The 26908-nt window shown below is 37.0% G+C and overlaps 1 protein-coding gene across 1 annotated transcript in view; it reads right to left on the bottom strand.

Moving 5' to 3' along the window:
• Nucleotides 1-26908, bottom strand: part of UNC13B (unc-13 homolog B) — a 147326-nt gene that overhangs the window by 101382 nt on the left and 19036 nt on the right. The window contains exons 2-6 of the mRNA XM_008141936.2: nt 13432-13461; nt 9830-9929; nt 8163-8280; nt 6827-6950; nt 1709-1782 (exon numbers count right to left, since the gene is read on the bottom strand). Of these exons, the coding sequence (XP_008140158.1) occupies nt 1709-1782; nt 6827-6950; nt 8163-8280; nt 9830-9929; nt 13432-13461 (446 nt within the window). The remainder of the gene's footprint in view (nt 1-1708; nt 1783-6826; nt 6951-8162; nt 8281-9829; nt 9930-13431; nt 13462-26908) is intronic.

Genomic DNA, 26908 nt, shown 5'->3' with positions numbered 1-26908 from the left:
AGGGGAGAGAGAGAGAAACATCAATGGGCTGCCTCCTGCACACCCCCTACTGGATGGGGATGAAGCCTACAACCCAAGCACATGCACTCACCGGAAATCAAACCAGCAGCTTTTTGGTACATGTGACAATGCTCAACCAACTGAGCCACACCAGCCAGGGTGAAGTCAGGTACTACTTACCATATTTTCCGGCATATAAGACGACTTTTTAACCCAGGGAAATCTTCTCAAAAGTTGGGTGTCATCTTATAGGGCGGGTATATCCCAAACTCTATATTTTAACTGGAAAAGTTGGGGGTCATCTTATCTGCCCAGTCGTCTTATTCGCCGGAAAATACGGTACTTATTTACTTATTTACATTATTTATTATTTAATTTATCTATTTATTCAGTCCACGGGCCAACGCTCTGTCCATTGAGCCAAACCAGCTAAGGCCTACCTTACTCAGAGTTCAAATTCTCTTTATTGTCTCAAATATGTCTTGTCACAGTTGATTTGTTCAATTCATGATCCAAACGAATTGTACATATTTGGTTATTATGTCTTTCAAATCATTTTAATTCTACAGTTGTTTCCCCTTCTCTCATTTGTTATGTAGAATTCTATACATTCTAGATTTGGCTGATTATATCCCAAGGTTTCATTTACCATGTTCCTCTATCCCTCTTACTTTCTTTAAACTGGAAATTATTTCTAATAGTTTGAGGATTCGTTTGAAATTTAGATTGAAGGTGTGTGTTTTTTCCTTTTTGGTGGGCTGATGGTGTCTTATGTCACTTTTAGTGATGTTAAATTTCAATAGTGGATTCAACTGGTATCAGCCTATTTTATCCCATATGAAGTCATCCCACCAGCCTTTCACCAAATGGTTTTCACAGCATAAAAAAGACATAAAATTTTTAAGCAGACATAAAAATGAGCATAGTAAACTGAAACCTTTACACTTACCTCCAAGATTCAGTAATTATCAAGATTTCATAAATGATATATCCAATAAGGGGTTCATATGTAAAACACAAACAACTCAATAACAAATAAATAACACAATCAAAAAATGGGCAGAGGACATGAAAGGACATTTGTCCAAAGAAGATATAGATGGCCAACGTACATATGAAAAGATGCTCAACATCACTAATCATCAGGAAAATGGAAATCAAAACCAGAGTAGCAAAAGTAATAAATGATGGTACATTTCCACAAGTAAAATAACTTATTTTTCCCTCCGTCACCAATATCAAGAGCATTCCCTATTCCTGGTGGCCCAGATTGAGTTGTGTTCTTTTCTGTGCAATAGACCCATTTCTGGAGATAAGTCAGGACAGCAGGACACCAAGCATGTAATAGTCTAACCATCCTTCAAAAGAGCACACAAATAAGGATATATAGATCCAAAAATCTGGGAACTAGCAGAAGAAATGCCTTTGTTCATCTGTGTAACAAGAGGACAGTTTTTCTAGTATACGCTCCTTCCCCAACAATCTAGAGCCAATTCAGCCACTTCTGGGCAACAATAAGAATAGGAAAAGCAGGAGAAAAATCCTTCTAATGAAATGTCAGGCAATCTTCCAGATGCCTTTTTCTTTAACACAGTTTAAATTCTTTCATTCTTCAACATACTCACAGGTCCCTCTGTTGAAAAACTATAAAGTGTTCTATAAAACAATTTTCTTTATCTCTCCATCTTGCAAATAAGGCTGTTCCTACCTCATTGTCAGCACCCAAGGCATTGATTTGCTCCAATTTGTAGGTCCAATATCTGGCTTCTTCCTCTGGGATATCTACCATGAGAAAGAAGAAATCAGATTACAAGGTTAATAATTTAATCATGGACCAATAATACTTTGTTCAATTGGATAATCAAACTTAAAAGGGTGGTAGCAATGGACTAATTTTACTGGTAGCTTCATTCTTTCTATGAACATTATCTTGAATCTTTACAAAAAAACAAAAACAAAATAATGTTCTATTATTCCCACTGGACCAGAAGACTTGATATTGTTAATATATCACTACCCAAAGTGATCTACAGATTCAATGTGATCACTATCAAAATCCCAATATGTTTTTTACAGAAATAGAAACCACATCCTAAAATTAATATGGAATCTCAACAGATGCCAAATAGCCAAAACAATCTTAAAAAGTAAGAATAAAGCTGGAGGACTCACATTTCCTAATTTCAAAACTTACTATAAAGCTATTTTAATAAAAAATAGTGTGGTACTATATTATGTGACATCATAGAGGTATCAGCTAATGTTATGATGGTGGTAATCATTTTCCAATATATAAATGTATCAAATCAACACATTGTATACCTTAAATTTACAGTGTTAAATGTCAATTATATCTTAATACCTGGTACAAATATTTTAAGTGGGGGAAAAAAACAGTGTGATACTGACATAAAGACAGATATATAGATCAACAGAATAGAGAGCTAAGAATTAAACCCTCATATATGTGGTTAAATGATTTTTTGACAAGGATACATTCAATGGGGAAAAGAATCTTTCAACAAACGTTGCTGGGGAAACTGAATATCTGTATGCAAAAGAATGAAGTTGGATCCTTACCTAACACCATATAAAAAAATTAACTCAAAATGAATCAAGACCTAAAACCATAAAACTACTAGAAAAAAGCATAGGGCAAAAGCTGCATGACATTGTATTTGGCAATGATTTCTTAAATAGAACACCAAAGGCACAGGCAACAAAACAAAATATAGACAAATTGGACTTTATGACAATCAAAAAATTTCTGCAGTAAAAGATAATACCAATAGAATAAAAAAGCAACCAACAGAATGGGAGAAAATATCTGCAAATCCAATATCTGATAAGGGATTAATACCCAAAATACACAGAGAACTCCTAAAACTCAACAACAAAACAAAAACCCAATTAAAAAATGAAGGACTTGATAGATTCTCCAAATATATACAAATGGCCAATAAGCACATGAAAACATGCTCAACAACACTGATCATTAGGGAAATACAAATCAAAACTACAATGAGATACTACTTCACACCAATTAGGATGGCTACTGTAAAAAACACACACACACACACACACACACACACAAACAGAAAATAACAAGTGTTGGTGAGGATGTGAGAAACTGGAACCCTTGCATACTATTGGTAGGACTATAAAATGGTATAGCCACTAGGAAAAACAGTATGGCAATATTTTAAAAATTGAAAATAGAATTACCATATAATGCAGCAATTCCATCTCAGAGTAATAATATACTCAAAAGAAATTAAAGCAGAATCTCAGAGATTTATGCACACCCACATTCATAGCAGCATTATTCACAATAGCTAAAAGGTGGAAGCAACCCAAGTGTCCACCAATGAATGAATGGGTAAGCAAAATGTAGTATGTATATAAAATGGAATATTATTCAGCCTTAACAAGGAAGGAAACACTGACATATGTTGCAACATGGATGAACCTTGAGGACATTATGCTAAGAGAAACATGCCAGTTACAAAAAGACAAATACTATATGATTCCACTTATCTGAGATGCTTAGAATAGTAAAAAATCATAGACATAGAAAGAATGGTGGTTGCCAGGGGCTGAAAGGTGAGGAGAATAGGAGTTGTTGGTTTTTTTTTAATATATTTTATTGATTTTTTACAGAGAGGAAGAGAGAGGGATAGAGTGTTAGAAACATCGATGAGAGAGAAACATCGATCAGCTGCCTCTTGCACACCCCCTACTGGGGATGTGCCCGCAACCAAGGTACATACATGCCCTTGACTGGAATCGAACCTGGGACCCTTGAGTCCGCAGGCCGACGCTCTATCCACTGAGCCAAACCGGTTTCGGCTGGAGTTATTTTTTAATGGGTATAGAGTTTGATTTTTACAAGATGAAAAGAGCTATGAATATGAATGATGGTGATGGTTCATGACATTATGAATGTATTAATCTCACTGAACTATACACTTAAAATAGTTAAGATAGTTAATTTCATGGTATGTGTATTTTACCAAAATAAAAAAATAAAAAATAATAATGGTATATACTCATTTATACATATTTAAGATTGACTATTACAACTTACCCCAAAACAAAACTCACCTTTTATAAACATCAGATATATACAGCATGAAAGAGAAACAATGAGACAACATATGGATCAGAGCAACTCTGGAGACATTTAAACAGATACATCTTCCTGCCTAAAACTTCCCCTCCTTCCCCTCAAACTGCTCTTCAGCAATTAGTGGCAGTATTCAAAGTCTTATAATAAAACCTTCAAATAATCTACTACCTAGTTTGTGTAGCACTTCCTCATCCATAAAATGGTGTACCCTGTAATTATTTAAAAGAAGTGAGAGGACAGGAAGAGCTGCCATGCTGCATATCTATAGGTTCTGATGTAGAATAATGTAGAATGAATGATTCTCTAAGATACGCTGTGAAGTGGAGAGCAGCAAGGACACCAAATGTGTTGGAATATATTACTATTTGTGTTTTATAAAGAGATTAAGTCTATATTTGCTTATAGATTCAAAGACTGACTCTGCAAAGATACACAAGAAAGTACTAATTATGACAGCCTATGAGGAAGAGAACTTATTTGTGAGGGAGGCTTAGTAATTTTCACTGGGTAACTTTTTAAACCACAGTGGATGTATTCTTGCCTTACCCCTCAAAATAGTTTTAAGAAAAATATAGAGCTATGATTATGTTTACTGCAGTATTGTTCATAATAGTATAAACTTTAAACAAACAAAATACCCAACAAGAGGAGTGGTTAAATGTATTATGGTTTAAATTAAAAGTCCTGGCCCTAGCTGCTTTGGCTCAGTGTGAACAGTCAAAATTAAAATTAAACTAAATTAAAACAAGATACCATATGAACCAATTAAACAGAAAAAGGTTAAAGATTGTGAAATACAAAATGTTAGCAAAGATGTGTAGAAAGGGACATCTCGGATACAGCTGGTAAGACTATAAAATCTTTCTCACAAGTAACTTGGCAATACTATGAAAAGTAATGGTGCATATACTGTTTGACTCATTCTTTATTTTTTTAATTTAAATTCTTTATTGTTTAAAGTATTACATATGTCTCCTTTTTCTCCCCATTGACCTCTCCCCGCCCCCTCCCAACCCCTTGACCTATTCTTTAAATTCTACTTTAAGGTTTTCTTCCTAGACTCACAAATGGGCACAGATATACAAAGCTGTTCATTACAGCAGTATGTAATATATATATTAAAAAAACCTACATGTCAATTAATAAAGAGTTGCTTAGATAATTTATCATATAGGCATCTATTCAGACCAGCAAGATAGACCTTAAGTATAACATAGAACAATGTTCCAGATAATGTGCTTTTGTAGTTCATACAAAACTTTATGCAGTTATGTGAGGCTTAATAACAAGGTATGTTCTGAGAAATGCATCAGTAGGCAATTTCATCATTGTGCAAACATCATAGAGTGTACTTACACAAACCTAGATGATATAACCTACTATACACCTAGGCTTTATGGTATATCACCATCATATAGGTGGCCCGTCATTGACTGAAATGTCATTATGTAGTGCACAACTGAATCACTATATGTAGTATATACATACTAGAGGCCGGTGCACAAAATTCGTGCACGGGGTGTGGGGGTGTCCCTCAGCCCAGCCTGCACCCTCTCCAATCTGGGACCCCTCGAGGGATGTCCGACTGCCCGTTTAGGCCCGATGTCTAATCGGGCCTAAACAGGCAGTCGGACAGCCCTCTCACAATTCAGGACTGCTGGCTCCCAACTGCTCGCCTGCCTGCCTTTCTGATTGCCCCTAACCGCTTCTGCCTACCAGCCTGATCACCCCCTAACCACTCCCCTGCCAGCCTGATTGATGCCTAATTGCTCCCCTGCCAGCCTGTTTGCCCCTAACTGCCCTTCCCTGCAGGCCCGGTCACCCCCAACTTCCCTCCTCTGCCAGCCTGGTCACCCCTAACTACCCTCCCCTGCAGGCTTGGTCCCTCCCAACTGCACTCCCCTGCTGGCCTGATCGCCCACAACTGCCCTCCCTTGCAGGCCTGGTCCCTCCCAACTGCCCTCCCCTGCAGGCCATCTTGTGGCAGCCATCTTGTGTCCACAGGGGGAGCAGGATCTTTGACCACATGGGGGCAGCCATCTTGTGTGTTGGAGTGATGGTCAATCTGCATATTACTCTTTTATTAGATAGGATGATTCAAATTTTATCAAAATAAATTTCTGCAAAAGAAATTTCTTATTTCTAAACCAAGACACAAGAAAGTTAATAGTGGTTTATTTCTTTAACCACTGCAAATGGATTGCAAAAGAGGTGGGAAGAGAAACAACTTTTATCCATGTACATTTCCATACTATTTGAATTTTTGCCAGGGCATGTATTTTTTGTAATTTTTTAAAATTTCCTTTTAAATTACTATTCTACTTATTAGTGCTACTTCACTGTTAAAATGAACAGATCATAAGATATACATTCACTTCAAGACAATAAATGTTAAAATATTATCACAAGAATAAATTATTGATGTTCTCTAACAAGTCGGTATTTCATAAGTCATACTAAACAGTCATAAAAAAGTAGATACTTAAAGAGAATGCTTTTAGTATAGATTCTTTAATTAGCACCATTCTAGCATCAACTTTGCACCATCCCTGGGCTAGGCATTATAGGAAATAGAGAGGAAGAAGACAAGAATGGCCTCAAAAGAGATGGCTGATAAAAGACACAGGAATAAAATAAATAGCAAACAATATGGTAAAAAGTATTAAATGACATTAAAAACTAATCAAACAGACTCACCAAAAGGCAACTCAAATCTTGTATCAAGCAAAATTTTATGAGGAGTTGGGTTTTTAGTTCCACAGATCTCATCACCTTTCATTAATGTCTCTGCCTCCAATGTGGACCACTCCCCGGGTCCTTCCTAGAAACAGAGATCTAAGATTAAACTTTACTTTCTCATGATTCCCCTCTTGGCTTAAGAGCCAAGTGCTTTTCTCTGAATTTCCTTGTTGGAGAGCTTCTGAGGGCCACTCACTTCCTGATAAGGCAAACACACCACTGTCACCACCTACCTCTCCTGCTCTCTGCAAGCCCACTGAGGAAAGAATTTCCGGAGTACCAAACTGAAAAACCAAGCATCTCCATGGATCAATATTTAATCTGCGTCATTCTTAATGACTGTGTCACTTCACGTGTTTCTATTTCTAATCAGTAAAGAGCTACTAACATTGCTAGTGAAGTAGACTTGAACTGGGCCCATTGCCTGGGGGAATACAGATTTAACCAGAACTAAAAGAAATTCCGGAAGGAGGGTCACATTTTCACCACCCCCACTCCCAGAGAAAACTCCCAGTCCATGTAAAACATAAATAGGAATACTATAGATTCTGTCCAGGTTCAAAGTGAGTGTGTATGGAGAAATTATGCTGAATTCTAACCTGGGGAAGTGGAATGGGAGTTCCGTCTTGAAAATAATGTACAGAGACAATGTGAATACCAATTGCCAAAACTGGTAGTTCCTTAAACTCTGTTAGGGTTATATGTAGAAGGAAGACTGAAACCAGTTCTCTAGGAATTAGTGACCCAAAGAAAAAAAGCAGAAAATAGGATCCAGAGTAGAGAACAGAACCCATCCAGATGGCTGAGGAAATTTAATGGGACTCCTCTCAGGAAAGTATCTTAGTGGGAAAGGTAAAAACCACAGGTACCCTAAATCAATCACACACACACTCTCTCCCTTCCCTCATTTACCCTCCTGATATCTCTCCTCTCTATCTCTCCTCTCTCTCTCTCTCCTTCTCCCCGCCCCTCTCTCTCTCACACACACACACACACACACACACACACACACACACACACACACACACACACCCCTACCTCAGAATGGCTGTCTACCTGGTAAGTTTAAAGAGATGTTCTAGCACCTTCAGTCATAGGGCAGAGGAAAGATCAGACTGAAATAAAATCCCCTGAACCTCTAGGTGAGGTGAGGAATAAGCTGGTTGTATGCCCTCTAATTAGCAGGGGGGAAGAAAAATCTGAGATGTGTGGATGAATATTAGTTGAATGGAGCTTGAGTGGGGAGAACTAAGGGCTAGAACCATACCTGTAAGTGGGCAATGCAAGGACTGACCTCATTTGACTGTCGAATAGTCTTCAGTGCAATCCACACGGTACCCACCATGGTGTCCCAAATCAGTCCTTTGTTCCATACCTCCACACTTAGACCCAGGTCCAGGCGACTAATCTCACTAACAGAAAGAAGAAAATCCTTTAAATAAAGCCAGATAATATGAAGGAAACAGCTACATCTTCTGTTTACCTTGAATATTTTATTACCAGGATTTTGTCATCAAGGAAAATCAAAATGCCCCAGAATGCTGCACCCATTGTTTAGATTCCTAGAAACCTATGTAAGGTATCTATAGAAAAATGCCTTTGTTAATCTGTCCCCTCTCCTTTGGAGCTACAATTATGATTAGATTAACAGTTTCATTTAAAAAAAAAAAGTGAAGCCAAGCAATGTGGGCATTACTACAAAGGCTGCCTGCGTACACTCTTCATCCACCCTTAGGCAATAGTCTTATATGTTTTCTTGTTAATACTAACACTACCCACAACTTATATCTATGGATTGTATACAGGAAACTTTTAGAAAAAACAAGGCTTCTTCACAAGATTTATTAAATGGGTTGTAAGCAGAAGAAAAACATCCCTGAGAACATCTAAGTTTGATGGGAACACATGGTCAGGGACAGGTGAGGGACACCAGTGTGCCAGTTCATACCACACAGCCCCTCATTAGACATTAACTCATTAGACATTATCAGTTAAAGTAGGCACTGTCACTTATTAACAAAATGATCATCACAGGATAAGGATAAATAATGATTTTCCTATAATAATAACTAAGAAAATTTTTTAAAGAAACTATTCTGGAAAGAGCCAGGTAACCAATAAGCAAAAGCAATGTCATGTATTGGTGGAATATCAGCTTGGAAGGGCTAACTCAAACTTAACTATAGCCTTACGGTGAAACAAGCAAACACTTATGTTAATGCTAAAAAACATTCTCCAGAAAGCTCTTATTGAAACACAAGATTATTTGTGAAGAAATGCAAGAAAGATGAGAAAAGGCCAATTCCAGCAGAAAAAGCAAAAAGGTATTCTCAGGAAAACAACATCTACTTATCATATGTAGAAGTTTCAAGTTAACACTTTAGAAAAAGCTTGGCTTCCCTATTGTACTATTAAGATAAATGTTCTCAGGTTCAAAATTTTGGGATGGGATATTATAACCATAGAATTCATATCAAATGTGTTGAAAATAAGTGAAGCAAAGAAAAAGTACATAAATACAATACATAAATACAATAGAATATAGAATGTAATAATGAGCTCATTTGTTCATTTACTTAATGTTTCCTGAGCACATACATATGACTTGGTTCTTTGGGGAAGACATAATCCAGGATCCAGTTCCTGTCTCTAAAAACTTCCAAGCTATCGGGAGTTGACTCACATTCATAATTCGTCTCTAAGAATAGATTACGAATCCACAAGAGAATAAAACTGCAGACATACTTCACCTTCCACACACCTCACTTGTTCCTGTAACTCTAGTTTTCAAAAAGAATATTTAACATATGCTAATACATTGAAATATGTTTTAAATATTTAACATACTTTATAAACCTTACACATACACAAAATCTTGGGCCTGTAATTGTTTAATCCAATTTAATTACCTTGAAAAGGTAATCAAATATTGTAGGTACGCTGCTGCTGCAAAGTACTTACAACATAAAATCTTGTTCCCAGGAAGGCTGATCACCACGAACAGCTACAGTCGTGCTCTTCACATTCTGCACTTTCAGGGTCACATATGTGTTAAATTTATCTTTGAAAAAAATGCAAAATGAAGATGCAATACTTAGTGCTCAGACTATTACCCAATCTCACAAAGCCTTTGGAATTAATATCCAAAGTAAAGCATTACATATAGAAGAAAGAAATGGAAACATATATTGTGCAAAGGAGCATCATTCAAAACATAGTAGAGTCGCAAAAAATATATAAAACACATATTGCCTTCAAAAACATAACCTATAAGTGTTTTACAAGTTTAAAAAATATATTTGACCCAGGAGACACACATAAACACATATAAACTAGAACAAAGCTTCATAAAATATGAGATGGTACATTGATATTTACTATTCTATTTCATTTAATCTATAAAAATGTTAACATAACCAACCAATTTGATTTTATAGCACACCTGCAGCTTGAAAAAAACCAATATAATTTATCTAATAGGAAAGATATGTAACTTTAAATGTAGAAAATAAAAGTGCCATTAAGAGAAAGAGAAAAATAAAGGATTGTAGAAGAAGAAAGGGTAAACTCTAGCTGTTGAAAGGGATAAGAATTCAGGATAAACCCTCATAAAGGAAATGAATTTCAAGCTTGATCTATTCAATTATCAGAAATGTTATTACAGAGTTGGGTAAAGGAAATTCTCTGAGAATATAAGTTGAGTATTAAACAAAGGTAGGTAGCCTGAACCTCAAAACTCAGAGATCTGACCAACGCTTAACACAGCACATTCTATTCTCACCGTACTACCTTCACATCAGCCATGATGAGGGCACTGAATTGAGAGTTCTTTTATATAAACACTGAGGCTCGGTACAAATTTGTAGGCTCGGTACACGAAATTCGTGAGCCCGGCTTCTGGCTCAGTGGCACTTCCCCTGTGGGAGCGCACTGACCACCAGGGAGCAGCTCCTGCGTTGAGCGTCAGCAACTGTTCGTTCCGAATTTTGGTTGATTTGCATATTAGTCTTTTATTATATAGGAAGTTAATTATCTATACTAATAAAAGCCTACATGGTCCTCGCACGTGCCGCTGCCACATGATGGCTGCCACAAGATGGATGGCAGGGGAGGGCAGTTGTGGGCGATCAGGCCGGCAGGGGAGGTCAGTTAGGGGCGAACAGGCCAGCAGGAGAGGGCAGTTGGGGGCCATTGGGCAGGGAAAGGCAGTTGGGGGCCATCAGGCTGGCAGGGGAGCAGTTAGGCATCAATCAGGCCAGCAGGGGAACAGTTAGGCGTCAATCAGGCTGGCAGGCAGAAGCAGTTAGGGGCAATCAGGCAGGCAGGTAGGCAGGCGAGCAGTTAGGAGCCAGCAGTCCTGGATTGTGAGAGGGATTGGGCCTAAACTGGCAGTCAGACATCCCCCGAGGGGGTCCCAGATTGGAGAGGGTGCAGGCTAGGCAGAGGAACACCCCCTCTCCAGTGCACGAATTTCGTGCACCAGGCCTCTAGTAATTTTATAAAATGAAAAAGCAAGAAAGTTATCTGTGACTCATCAAACTAGCAAAGACTACTTAAAATGATTACCTAATGTTAGAGATGTGAGAAAATGGTCCCTGTCATGCACTTCTAGCAGAAGGTAAATCTTTCTCTTAAGTATCATTAAAAATTATGTAGTTTATATATAATTCCCATCCATACCCAGTGTCCCAGTGCAGTAGACTACTGAGCTATGTTTTATATCATATGATTTGGTACTCCACTCCCCATATCCAACCATAGTTCATTAGATGAGGGGCAGTTGCCACTCAAGAGCATCCAGTCTATGGGATGGCTAAAAGGTGCAGCCAATATGATTCCTTCTCAAAATATTTTAAGTAGGGAAAACAAAGAAACAGTGGAAGCTGCGTGTTGGTAAAGCTTGAATGAGAAGCATACACACTCCACTGGAGAGGCCATCATGGACTGTATGCAAGCATAGAAAGCCAGCTGGAACAGATTCTTACCAAGAAAAAAAAAAAGTCTTAATCCAGAACCAGTGGAGAGAGTAGAAAGCTCAGAACCTGCTTTAGTTCCTATTGCACTCAAGGTTTTGTTCGGTTTTTCAGAATTCCCTGGGTTCCCAACCATGTTCATTTTTTTCTAGTTATTTCCAGAACTCTTCCCTTCCCCAGCAGTAATCAGAGTAACTTGACATTCACAATTAAGGACATGTGTATAAAAATAAGGAGATACTATTTTTACCTTCAGGATGTGTAATGGACAAAGATTAAAGAGTTTCATATTATTTCATGTTGATAAGGATTTGGGAAAATAAACCCTCACACACTGTGTATGTTAGTATAATCTAGCAAAAACTTTCAGACGGTCAATGTAGCAGCAGCTACCAAATTTCTCTAAAATACATACTTTTGGCCCAGCAATTCTATTTCTGGACTCTAGCATACATTTACATTTGTAAAAGCAGGCAATGATAAATGCACAAGAACATTTACTTCTTAAAACAAAGAAATTAGAAACAACCTAAATATTCAATCAAGTATCTAGGGTACAAAATCTACAACAAAATTCTGTAAAACATTATTTAAAAAAGAACCAGATATACACACACACAAGAAAAGACTTTCATGATGTGCTGGAAAAAAACCAGGTTGCACAAAGATATGTGTAGCTAATCCAGTAGTGTATACACACATATACACAGGAAAAAAGTATGAACGATATATAAAAACCTCTAAATAGTTACTTCAGGAAGTGTAATTGAGTTGATCAAGAGTAAAGAGACTTAAAAAAAAAAAAAAGAGTAAAGAGACTTAATCTTTTTGCTAGATGGATATATAGATTTTGATTTCTTTAAAGTTTTACAACAGCATTGTTTTTCCCCCCAGCTTTCCTGAGGTATAATTGACAATTTAAAATTATATATTTTAAGGTATACAACCTGATTATTTGATATAAGATACACTGTGAAATAATCACCACAATCAAGCAAATTAACATATTCATTACCACCTCTTATAGTTACCATTTTGAATGAGTGAGAGAGGGAGTATGTGTGTTGAGAACACTTAAGATCTTCCCTCTTAGAAAATTACAAGTATAGCCTACCAGTATGGCTCAGTGGTTGAGCATCGACCCATGAACCAATACATCACTGGTTCGATTCCCAGTCAGGGCACATGCACAGGTTGCAGGCAGGCTTAATCCAAGTAGGGGGCATGCAGGAGGCAGCCAATTGATGATGTTTCTCTCTCATAGATGTTTCTATCTCTCTATCCCTCTCCCCTTCCTCTCTCTCTAAAAATCAATCAAAACATTTTTTAAAAAAAGAAAATAAGTATACAATACTAGTTAACTATATACACATTGCTGTACGTTAGATCTCCAGAAATTTTTCATCTTGTATAACTAAAACTCTGACCCCCCTGACTAACATCTCTCCATACTGATTTTTAATTAATGTTTTAATGAATTTAGTATATTTAATTAATTTAATAACTGAATTCAATAAAATTAATTTTTAAAAGATTGCTTTTAAATCACAGAATGTATGAGGAAACATAGTAAGTAAAAATGGATCTTACCTGGTGAACCCTGGAATTTGGCTCTTTTAACTGCAAAAGAAAAAGAAGGCACCATGAGAAATTTCACAAATTATTTAACCAACATTTCCTGAGAACCTATTAGGCCAAGCATTGTTAGAGTTAGAACTAGATTCATTTTTTTAGAGTCAATTTTTTAAAATCTTTATTGTTGAAAGTATTACATATGTTCCCAAATTTTTCCCATTGACCCCTTATAACCTACCCTCACCCTTCCACCCCAGGCCTCCACCACCCTATTGTCTAAACCCATGGGTTATGCATATATGCATACAATTCCTTTGGTTGATCTCTTCCACCATCCCACCCACCTCCGCTTTCCCTCTGAAATTCAACAGTCTGTTCTACGCTTCTATGTCGCTGGATCTATTTTGTTCAACAGTTTATTTTGTTCATTAGATTCCACATACTAGGTGTGCCGGTTAATAATGTGGATTTTGTAATCAAAGAAAACACAATAATTTCAAGAGAAACATCAAAAGTGCCTTATTCAAAGTAATGTCCATCGCTAGCTACACATTTCCCCCATCTTTCAGGTAATTTGTGGATACTGTCCCAATAGAACTTTTCCTGTTTTGAGGCAAACCATTCAGAGACCCAATTTTCCATTTCTTCATAGGTTTTCAAGTGCTGCTCAGAAAGTGTGTGTGCCATCGATCGAAACAACCTGAAGGAGCAAGGTCTGGTGAATACAGCGGGTGGGTTAATATTTCCCAGGCAAGATCTTTTAACGTGTCTTTAACTGTTTTTGAAGTGTGTGATGGTGTGATATCATGAAGCAAAATTACTTTGCTGTGTCTTCTGGCCCATTCTGGTCGTTTCATGATCAAAGTGTGGTTCAAATTGATTATTTGATATCAGTAGCGATCAGTATTAACTGGTTTCACCAGTCGCCTGCCTGCCTGATTGCTCCTAACCACTCGCCTGCCTGCCTGATCACCCCTAACTGCTCACCTGCCTGCCTGATTGCCCCTAACCGCCTCTGCCTACCTGCCTAATAGCCCTTAACCACTCTGCCTGTCTGCCTGATCACCCCTAACCACTCTGCCTGCCTGCCTGATCACCCCTAACCGCCTCTGCCTACTTGCCTCTTTGCCCCTAACCACTCGCCTGCCTGTCTAATCGTCCCTAACCACTCTGCCTGCCTGCCTCATCGCCCCTAACCACTCACCTGCCTGTGTGATCACCCCTAACCACTCTGCCTGCCTGCCTGATCACCCTTAACTGCTCACCTGCCTGCCTGATAGCCCCTAACCACCTCTGCCTCGGCCCGACGTCTGGAATGACGTCCAGAAGGTCCTTCAGCTATCTGGTCTAATTAGCATATTATGCTTTTATTATTATAGATTATTAAAAGAAATTGAAACCAGGCAAGTGTTGCTCAGTGGTTGAACATCGACTCATGCATGAACAAGAAGATCAAGGTTCAATTCCTGGTGAGGGCACATGGCCGGGTTGCACATTCCACCCCCAGTAGGGGGCATGCAGGAAACAGCCAATTAATGATTCTCATCATTGATGTTTCTTTTTTTGTTTTAAGAAATTTTTATTGATTTCAGAGAGGAAGGGAGAGGGAGAGAGAGATAGAAACATCAAAGATGAGAGAGAGTTATTGATAGGCTGCCCCCTGCATGCCCCCTACTAGGGATTGAGCCCACAACCCAGGCATGTGCCCTTGGCCAAAATCGAACTCGGAACCCTTCAGTCCACAGGCGGATGCTCTATCCACTAAGTCAAACCAGCTAGGGCAGTGGTCGGCAAACTGTGGCTCGCGAGCCACATGCGGCTAATGAGTTTGCCGACCACTGACCTAGACTCTCGATTCCAATAATTACAGGCTGTTGTTGTTCCTTGTGATTAAGCCCCTATCCCAGTGGTTGGCAAACTCATTAGTCAACAGAGCGGCAAACCGCAGCTCTCGAGCCGCATGTGGCTGGTGAGCCGCAGTTTGCCGACCACTGGGCTCGGGCATCATTGATGTTTCTATCTCTCTCTCCCTCTCTTCCTCTCTATAATCAATATATTTTTTTAATCAGAAATAAGAGATAATACACTGTGCCTACCCTCAAAAAAAGCTGTAACTTCAGCTCTTGAGTTTTTCTCTGACCTTGCTGAAGAATCAAATCTACAACTGGCACTCTTGAGATTACAGAAAATAATCCTATTCACCCTGGCTCTGCATCCAGTGACCTGGTTCCTCAGGGACAGGGAATGACTAAACTGCCTTGTTCTAGCCTGTCCTACTCATGAAACAATTTCTGAAGCCTTTGGAAACTAGTTCCCTTTTTTGCAACTCTCCTGCTTCAGAATCTAGAATTAAAGTGTGTCATCTCTCACATATAATAACCACCATTTCCTTTTTTCTTTAAAGGTTAACATTTTAAATTATGGAAATCGTATATAATCCCACTGCCCTGTTTTCAATCTAGTATAGTATATGTTTTTAAATATATATTTGCAATTACTAATTTGTCAAATATTTCAACATAAAGATGCACTAACTGTGACATCTGTTAGCCAAATGACCACAGGTTTTGACTCAGCTGTTCTGACTGGCTAGCAAGATATCCTTATTCCTTCCCCCTCCATTATGAGTAATCATAAAAGTTAAACACTCAGTTTAGGAAGAAAATAGACCATGAAAAATCTTTTCCTCTCAAAGTAACAGCAAATATTTCCAATGTTTATTCAGTCTTTATAACTATCATTTAATAATCATCAAGGATGATGGTTATTAATATTGTTATCAAAATGGCAAAAAAGGTAGATCATTTTTAATGGTTCCCTACAATCTCATAATGTTTTAAGTGTTATATTATATATTAAATCATTCTCCCTTATATCACACATTTAGGCTTTAAAATTTTTTTACACATATGTTTTAGCTCTTCATTTTTATGAGGGAAAATGAAAGCTGGTTCTTAAGAAAAAGATGGCTTACCTTTTTAAAAAACAAAGGAGGCCCTAGCTGGTTTGGCTCAGTAGATTGAGCTTCAGCCCACATACTGAAAAGGGGGTCCCGGGTTCAATTCCGGTCAAGGGCAGGCTGGATCCCCGGCCCTAATTCGGGCCTCTGCTGGAGGCAACCAATCAATGTATCTCTCTCACATTAATGTTTTGTTTTTTTTTCTCTCTCTCTCCCCTTCTCTCCCTTCCTCTCTCTAGACCTAAAATCAATAAAAGCATATCCACAGGTGAGGATTAATTAAAAAAAACAACAACACAGAGATGATCATAATGTGAGGACAGAGTTAATAAATGTAAAACACTTAGAACAGATTCTGGCACAGAATAGGCAGCTAATAAATGTTAGCTATTATGATGATAATTATTAATAGTTACCAAAATGGCAAAAAGGTAGATTATGCAAAAAAAAATACACGAATAAATATTGACTACTGTCCATAATAGGACATTCTCAATACACTTCATTTCCACATGTTCAAAGTATTCCTCATTCTTCAACACCAACCTCGAATATTGTCTCTCCTACTAAACTTTCCCTGATCTTTTTCCAAACAAATGCTGTCAAAAATACCGTCTCCCTGCTCACAATCCCCAAGGCAGTTTATATGCACCTCATGCACTTCTTGCTTTCCATCTCTCCATGCAGTTATTCCTATCAAAATCTTAACTTCCATAATGATCAAAATCTCTTTAAGGACGGAATTCATTGTTTTATTCATCAGGTTAATTCTTCAAAATTCCTTGAATATAATCTTGGTAAGCAGCCCCAGAGACAATTCCTTTTTTGGAACCAATTAACAAAGCCTCAAACAAATATCATAAATAACTCTTTGCAACAAAACTTTGGTAACCAGACTAACATAATTAGAAATCTAAAGGCCTTATCTATATATAATTGGTTGATACAATCTAATTAAAATAAAGCAGTTTAAAAAAAAATAAAGCAGTTTTGAGTTTAGATGCCAATGCTCTATCTAAAATAGAAACATGTGATTGGCTTTTTACTTTTATGTTTTTCAAGGATCAATGGATTATTTGTTCCCAGTCCCAGCATGCCTGGACATATTAAATAGTCAGGACAATATCTAGTTAGCCACATAAAGCAAAAGAACCAATGGCCATTTTTCTGGGACAGCTTGAGAAAATGGAACTGGTGGTTGAAGAACTCAGGATCTTTGAGGACTCAAAGGCTATTAGAAGAATTCTATCCATCCTTCTTTGATGTCATATAACAAAAAATATATAACCTTCAATTTTCACACTTAACAAAGGAATCATCCGTTTCTTCCTTTACTCAATCTTAGGAGGCAGCATTAAAGCTTGTTTATGTTTTATCCAGGCTTTATAAATCTACGAGAGGCCCAATGCACGAAATTCGTACAAGGGGCTTGGCCCCCAACCCCCACTGCCATGGCGGCCACCTCTGCCTCAGCCCCCTCCCACCTCGGCAGCTGCCTCTGCCTCGGCCCTCGAAGCCCTTCCCCCCCCCGCCCGCCCCCCTTCATCGGGAAGGATATCCAGAAAGACATCCGGTCTAATTAGCATATTACACTTTTATTATATAGGATGTTCTCTGTACAAAGGCCCATTAATTCAGAGAAACTCAAACATTAGTCTTTATTCAGATTAACCCAGTACTCTTTCTTTATAATATTCTTATGACAAATTTATATTTACATATTTATTTTTGGTCAACTGTTTGTTGACTTTTCTCTAACTAGTCTATGACTTCAATGAGAGTAGAAACCATGTTTTATCTACTACTTATCTGGCACTCTGTAGTATCTGGAACATAAAAGGCATTAACAAATACCTGTTGAGTAAATAATAAAGGAAAGCAAGAACAGATACTATAAGAGAACTAAAGAATAAAAGATTATGGTTTTCAAATGTGATTTTTTTTTTAATTTGGTTTAGTTTAGGTTGTGGAAGGGGCAGTAAATTTAAACAGGACCACAAAGAAGTAGGCATTCTTCAGATGGAAAATGAGAACAGAAGGAAATACAAGTAAGGAAAGAGCAGAAGCAAAGACATAACACAATATAAATGCATGGCTTCTGTGGCTAGAACAGTATTTCATCCTGGGGCACAGTCCCAAGTGAGTTTTCTAGGAAGTTCTGGAACTCATGGTGCTCTTTACACTAACAAAACTTTTGAGAATGTACCATAAGAAGGAATTCTAACTACAAGGGTATTGATCACAATTACATTTATAATGTCAAAAATTAGAAATATCCTAAATTATACCCATTAATAAGGAAATATTTTAGTAAATCATGTTACATATAATGGAATATTATCTAAACATTTAATATATGTGCTGCCGAAGCAAGCACATATTATGTAAACATTTAAAACAATGATATAGATCTATCTTTGACATAAAAAGGTGTCCAAGTTATATAAAGTGAAAAATCAAGAAAAGCATGTATAGCCCTAGCCAGTTTGGCTCAATGGATAAAAGTGTTGGCCTGAGGACTGAAGGGTCCCAGGTTTGATTTCAGTCAAGGGCACATGCCTGGTAGAGGGCATGCAGGAGGCAACCAATCACTGATTCTCTCTTATCATCATTGATGTTTCTATCTCTGCCTCTCCCTCTCTAAAATCAATAAAAATATATTTTTAAAAAAGAAAAGCATGTATAATATCCCACTTATGTTTTTTATGTATTTAAATATATATTTGTTTAAACAGAAGCTGTCATAAAACAGCTAAACTTTGCTATAGGAAAAAATAATAATTAATAAAAAATGTACTGACTGTACTATTGGCAAGATATTCTTTTAAGTGCTTCACATGTATTTTGTCATTTATCCTCTACAATAGCCTGATTAGGTATGTACTGATATTATCTCCATTTTATAGATGGGAAAATAGAGGCACAGATTAAGTAACTTCTCCAAAGTTAAACATCTAAGTTACTATGTCAATAAAACATAGGTTCTTATCACTAAGATACAGTAATACCAAAAATCATTAAGTGATTTTTTTTTAAATTAGAATCCAACAACCTGCTACTCTGAGAGTTCTACCTAAGATCAAAAAACATAAGACCAAAAATAAAAGAGTATAAGATTAGTTATATCTGTGAAATAAAAAATTAAGGGTCACTATCAAAGCATTAGAAAAAGTATTTTTAAACCAAAGACAGATAAATAAGGTTATAAATATCATAGAAATTTCAAGAAATGCCTATTAACATTTTTTCTTTATTTATTGATTAAGGTATTACATATGTGTCCTTATCCCCTTATTGGCCCCCCACCTACCCCATATTAACATTTTTTATTTTTTTAAAAATATATTTTATTGATTTTTTACAGAGAGGAAGAGAGAGGGATAGAGAGTTAGAAACATCGATGAGAGAGAAACATCGATCAGCTGCCTCTTGCACACCCCCTACTGGGGATGTGCTCGCAACCAAGGTACATGCCCTTGACCGGAATCGAACCTGGGACCCCTGAGTCCGCAGGCCGACGCTCTATCCACTGAGCCAAACCGGTTTCGGCATATTAACATTTTTTAAAAGTTTAAATTCTTTGCTTTTGACCTAACAATTCCACTCCAAAAAATGTACTATAGTTTTCTTTTCTATTATGAAAGTGGCATAAATTCATTGCATAAAATTTATAAAACCTCAAAAAATATAGGCATTTCCATAATTCTACCATGTTACTTAATCTTTTAAACATTACTATGCATATATTTTTATTTTTATTTTTTTACCTGTAAATAACTATGCATATATTTTTAGTCTTTTTTTCAATCAATAGACAAAATTTGTGCTTTAGCTAGCTAGTTTGGAACTTACTGTACCTAGTTATTTGCAATCCGGTTTTTCCCCATTAAAAATATTTTTAAAAATATATTTTATTGATTTTTTTTTTTTTACAGAGAGGGAGAGGGAGAGTTAGAAACATCGATGAGAGAGAAACATCGACCAGCTGCCTCCTGCACACCCCCTACTGAGGATGTGCCCATAATCAAGGTACATGCCCCTGACCAGAATCGAACCTGGGACTCTTGAGTCCACAGGCCGATGCTCTATCCACTGAGCCAAACCGGTTAAGGCCCATTAAAAATATTTTATGAACATCTTTCTGCATTATTAGGTATTCATTTAAAACATAATTTTTATTAGCTATTGTTATGGACTGAATGTGTCCCCTCAAAATTGCTATGTTGGAGCACTAACCCTCAAAGTAATAGTATCTAGAGGTGGGCCTTATGGGCTCACTGGGTTTAGATAAGGTCATGAGGGTGGGGTCCTCACGATGGGATTAATGTCCTTATAAGAAGAGACCAGAAAGCTAGTTCTCTCTCCCTCTCCACCATGTGAGGACACAGTGAGAAGGTGGCCATATGCTAGCTTTCAAGAAGGCCTTCAGCGAGAACTCAACCATGCTGGAAACTTGATCTTGGACTTCCCAGCCTCCAGAACTGTGAAAAATAAATGTGTGTTGTTTAAGCCACCCAGTCTATGGTATTTTGTTGTAGCAGTCAGAATTAAAAGAGCTGCATAAATAGTATTTACTGTCCACTCCTACAGGACTTTTATCTTGCTTTCAATTATCAAGTATCATTGTTATGGGTTGCATTATGTCCCCCTAAAATTCATATGTTGAAGTCCTCACCCCCAGTAACTCAGAATGTGACCTTATTGCCCTGGCTGGTGTTGCTTAGTGGTTAGAGCATCAGCCTGTACACCAAAGGGTCTTGGGTTTGATTTCCCGTCAAGGGCATGTTGTACCTGAGTTACACGTTCATTCCCCAGCCCTGGTATGGTGCATGCAGGAGGCAACCAATTGATGTGTCTCACATAATGTTTCTCTTTTTCTCTGCCCCTCTCTCTCCCTCCCTCCCTTCCTTCTACTCTCTAAAAATCAATGGAAAAAATAACCTCAGGTGAGGATTAACAAAACAAAAAAGAAAGGAATGTGATCTTATTTGAAAACAGTATCATTTCAGATATAATTAGTTAAGATGAAGTCATTAGGGTGGACCTTAATCCAATATAACTGGTATCATTATAAAAAGAAGAAATATGGACACAGAGACAAACACACAAGGAGAACACCATGTGAAGATGAAGGCAGAGATGCTTCTACAAGCCAAGGATTGCCAGCAGAAGCTAGGGGAGAGGCATGAAACAGATTCTCTCTCACAGTCCTCAGAAAGAACCAAACCAACAGACACCTTGATCTTGGTCTTCGAGCCTCCAGAACTTAGAGACAATAAATTTCTGTTGCTTCCTTGCCTAGCTGGTTTGGCTCCATGGATAGAGCATTGGCCTGTGGACCAAAGGCTCCCAGGTTCGACTCCGCTCAAGGGCACATACCTCCAGGCCCTGGTCAGAGCATGTGTAGGGGGCAACCAATCGATGTGTTTCTCTAACATCAATGTTTCTGTCTTTCCCTCTCTCTTCCACTCTCTCTAAAAATCAATGGAAAAATATCCTAGAGTGAGGAATAACAACAACAAAAAGAAATGCTTCCTTTATGGTGTGCCAGAACACCCAATGACAAGTTCCAAAAAAATAAATAAAAAATAAATTTCTGGTAAGTCACCCAGTTTGTGGTACTTTGTTATGGCAGCCATAGCAAACTAATAAAATTATAAATAACTTCTAATGACTATCCTTATATATAATCAGAGATGTCTAAAAAAATTGCCTTTGTTAGGATAAAGTCTTAGAAGTGGAACTACAGTTAAGCAGCAGTTTTATAGTTCTTAAACTATAAACTGATCATTTCTCAACAGGCTTTCATGCATTCTTTTTTTTTTTTTCTTTTTCTTTTTTTTTTTTTAATATTTTTATTGAGGTATTATATGTGTACATATCTTACTATTACCCCCCCACCCCACACCCACACATGCCCTCCCCCCCCCAGAGTTTTGTGTCCATTGTTTATGCTTATATGCATGCATACAAGTCCTTCGTTTGATTTCAAAACTCCCCCACCTTTCCCAAACTTTCCCCCTGTAATTTGAAAGTCTGTTTGATGCTTTACTGTCTCTGTATCTATCTTTTTGTTCACCACTTTATAATGTTCTTTACTATCCCTAAATGAGTGAGATCATGTGGTATTGTTCTTTCATTGACTGGCTTATTTCACTTAGCATAATGTTCTCCAATTCCATCCAGGTTGCTGCAAATGATGAGAATTCCTTCTTTTTTATGGCAGCATAGTATTCCATTGTGTAGATGTACCACAGTTTTCCGATCCAGCCATCTGCTGATGGGCACCTAGGCTGTTTCCAAATCTTAGCTATTGTAAATTGTGCTGCTATGAACATAGTGGTGCATATATCCTTTCTGATTGGTGTTTCTAGTTTCTTCGGACATGCATTCTTTATTTATCCTTTTTCGTAGGATCTCCAGAGGTGGTTGGGGAAAGAATTATTAGTTCCCTTATAGACAGAGGAAAACAGGCTCAGAAAAATTTCACTACCTATAAGCTCAGGAAATTAGTGTACTAGTAATCAAACCTAGCATTCTTTTCAACAGACTAGAGCTGCACTGTCCAATATGGGAGCCAGCAAACACAAGATAATTTTAAATTCATCAAAATTAAATAAAACTAAAGATTCGGTCCCTAGGTCATACTAGCCACATTTCAAAAGCAGCTCAGTTGCTTCACATGACTAGTTACCACCATATTGAAGAGCACAAACATGGAACATTTTCATTATCACAGAAAGTTCTGAACTAGAACAGTACAGAACTAGAGCATATTAAAAATCTAGAATACAGCCTTATAATGCTTGGTACAACAGATCTTTGAATACATACTAAAACTGGTTAACCAGGATCCTCAAGAAATTACTTATGATGATACAGCAGAGGACATCTGTAAAACAATAAAGGCAGGAACCAAGCTAAGACACACTGAAGCACAATGATAACAAAAGTACACCTGAGAAAGCACAGGGACCTTCTCAAGAATATTCACAAATGCTGTGACTTATCCTGGAAAAGCAATGGGTAAATAACGTGTATAGTAAGTAGACAGATTCACACTTACAAAGAAAAAATGTTCAGGTTGAAGTTTGGTTCTATATTATGAAAATAGACACACAATAATTCTACTGTATGTATTTTAACTTTTGTCTACACAGAACTGAATGTTCATCCTACTGAAAAGTTTGAACATCACCTAAATAGGTTAGAAAAATTTATTTTTCTCTAGACTCCAAAACAATGTGCTGTTTTTAACAGAGACCATTGAGTATTTAATCTGTGCCATGAATTGTGCACTAAACTTTTTAAATATATTATTTAAATATTTAATACATACAGATAAAAAAAAATTTATGACCTCCCATTTACCTAACAGTCTGACTATCCAGATCTAAACATTGTGCCATATCTGCTACACATTATTTTTTCAAAATTTAATAACATATTACAAATACAACTGCAATCCCTACTTAATCCCATTCCCTCCCTCCATTCCTTTTTAGTATCCATTATCCTGACATTAATACATATCATTCGGTCTAAATTTTTATTTTTAACTACATATGCTTATATCCATAAACAACATACAATACTGCGTTTGCATGTTTCTAATGTTAAATATATGGTATCATAGTATATCTGTCTGCAACTTGCTTTTCTTCCCATTTTGATTTGAGATTTAGCATTATTGGTAAATGAAGCTTAGTTTATTCATTTAACTTAGTTTAGTTTAGCATTCCATTTGATGAACACTTCATGGTTTATTTATCCAAATTTCTACCATGGGACTTTTAAGGTGTTTTCAAATTCTTGCCATTATAAACAATGCTTCGGTGAACATCCTCCCACATGGCTTCTTTGACCAAGCACAATAATTGCAATCACTAGGCCTTAGGGGATACACATCTTCAACTTTACCAGGTACTACTGCCCAATTGTACTCCAAGTTGTCATATAAACTTACACTCTCACATATTTATAAGAGTTCCCAAAATAATACTTAAACAACAACCTTTCTATGTTAAATTACTTTCCATACGCAATAACAAATTAAAGTAACAAACCAGCTTTTATTTTATAGCTCTTGGAATAAAGACCAAATCTGTATAAACACAACAAAATCCAATAAGGCCAAAATATCCAATAAGATATTTTTCTTTCAGTTACTATCTATGAAACAGGAGCTATACTTGACACTTAATCCTAACAACTTTACAGATGTTTTTCAAACTGTTTTTAACCCAGCCTAGAGTGCATATACATTTTTGGGGACACCCTGTATATCTTACATTGCAACAAAGTTCCCTTCTACTTAGATACATATTTATATACAGTATGAATGTGTACTATGAAATAAAGTCTCACAAAATACCATACTTTACCTTATTAGCTACAGTTCTATATATTTTTCTCCTGATGCTGGTTACCCACTAAACTCATTTCAGGACTAATGAATCATGCCTACAGTTTACAATTTCCACTTTACAGATTAACAAAAACACAAAGAGGTTAAGTAACTTGCCCAAGGTTTCAGACTTAAACAGGGAAATCTGAAATTCAAACCCAGATTCAAAAGCCATACTTATTACAGTCCACAGCTTTCTCCTACAGTATTAATATCAATTCCATAGCAACTGAAACAGCTAATGCTTCCATTTATGCCCATATGAACCAAGGCAAAGAAAAATAAATATAATAAATTATTTTAAAATATGGTGGTATGAATAGAGTAATAAATAAAACCAAAGTTGCACACCAATATTATACCTCTGATTTCATTCATTCATTCATGTACAGATTTTCTTCTGAGAAAACCTTAAATATCACTGCTAACCTTCTATCTGACTTCATAGCAATTTATTATAATTTAAAGAGAAATACTAATAAAATATACATAAATATACTACCCTGCCCCTGAAAAAAATTAATTTCTGTAAGAATCAACAAAATTCACTACCTATAAGCTCCTTTTCAAACCAAAAGACAAACAAGTACTTACGTCAAACTTCAACTAACAAAACCAATGACTAATTCTAGAGTAAACACAGTGCAGGTTATAATTGAACATGTACAAATGCTCAAATATATCTTCTAAAATGTTTTCTAAATAAATAAACCTCAGTTGGAATAGATTTTCATATACACAATCAGATTTCTATGGTTACTATTTATTGGAGCTCATTCAAGCTTGGTTATACATGGACAGCACAAGGACATTCTTTAATTCACTCAGCTTACTGTTTTAACTTTTTAAAAAATATATTTTTATTGATTTCAGAGAGGAAGGGAAAGGGAGAGAGAGATAGAAACATCAATGATGAGAGAATCATTGATTGGCTGCCTCCTGCAAGCCCCCCACTGGGGATGAGCCAGCAACCCCAGGCATGTGCCCTGCACCAGAATCGAACCCGGGTCAATTTCTGGGTTCTCTGTTCTGTTCCATTGACCTAGATGCCTGCTCTTGTGCCAGTATCAGGCTGTTTTGATGACAGTGGCTTTGCAGTATAGCTTGATATCTGACTTTGTGATCCCTCCAACTTTGTTCTTCTTTCTCAAAATTGCTGTAACTATTCAGCGTCTTTTTTTAGTGCCATATAAGATTTTGGAGTATTTGTTCTCGGTATGTAAAATACTAGAGGCCCAGTGTGCGAAATCACACGAGACCCAGACCCGCCACGCCACGCCGCGAGACCAAGACCTGTCGCGCAGCGAGACCCGTCAATGCACCTCCTGGTGACCTGTCGTTGGGTCGTCATGGCGTTACGGTCACTGGCTTTTTATAATATAGATGCCATTAGTATTTTGCTAGGGATTGCATTGAATCTATAGATTAATTTGGGTAGTATGGACATTTTAATGATATTAGTTCTCCCAATCCATGAACACGGTATATTCTTTCCACTTGCTTATACCTTCTTCTATCTCTTTTTTCAATGTTCTGTAGATGTCCGAGTACAGGTTTTTTACCTCAGTGGTTAAGTTTATTTCAAAGTATCTTAATTTTTTTTGTTACCATGGTAAATGGAATTGTTTTTTTTAGTTTCTCTTTCTAAGAGTTCATATTGGTGTATAAAAATGAATCAATTTCTGGATTTTAATTTTGTATTCTGCTACATTGCCAAATTCATTTATTAAATCTAGTAGTTTTTGTGTGGAATCTTTAGGGTTTTCTATGTACAATATCATGTCATTTGCAAATAATGACAATTTTATATCCTCCTTACCAATTTGGATGCCTTTTATTTCTTCTTCTTGTCTGATCACTGTGGCTAGGACTTCCAGTACTATGATGAATAAAAGTGGTGAAAACTGTCTTGTTCCTGTTCTTAGGGGAAATGGTTTTAGTTTTTGCCCACTGAGTATGATGTTGGCTGTAGGTTTGTCATATATGGCCTTTATTATGTTGAAGTTTGACCCCTCTATTTCTACTTTACTGAGAGTTTTTATCAAAAATGGGTATTGGGGGAGGGGTGGTACTGGGGTGAGAGGGTCAATGGGGGGAAAAGAGAACATTCATAATACTTTCAACAA

This window comes from Eptesicus fuscus, chromosome 15 (genome assembly GCF_027574615.1).
Source record: "Eptesicus fuscus isolate TK198812 chromosome 15, DD_ASM_mEF_20220401, whole genome shotgun sequence".
In the NCBI taxonomy this organism is placed as follows: Eukaryota; Metazoa; Chordata; class Mammalia; order Chiroptera; family Vespertilionidae; genus Eptesicus; species Eptesicus fuscus.
The sequence above is the reverse complement of the archived record's forward strand: the minus strand, read 5'-3'. Positions and strand labels throughout refer to the sequence as shown.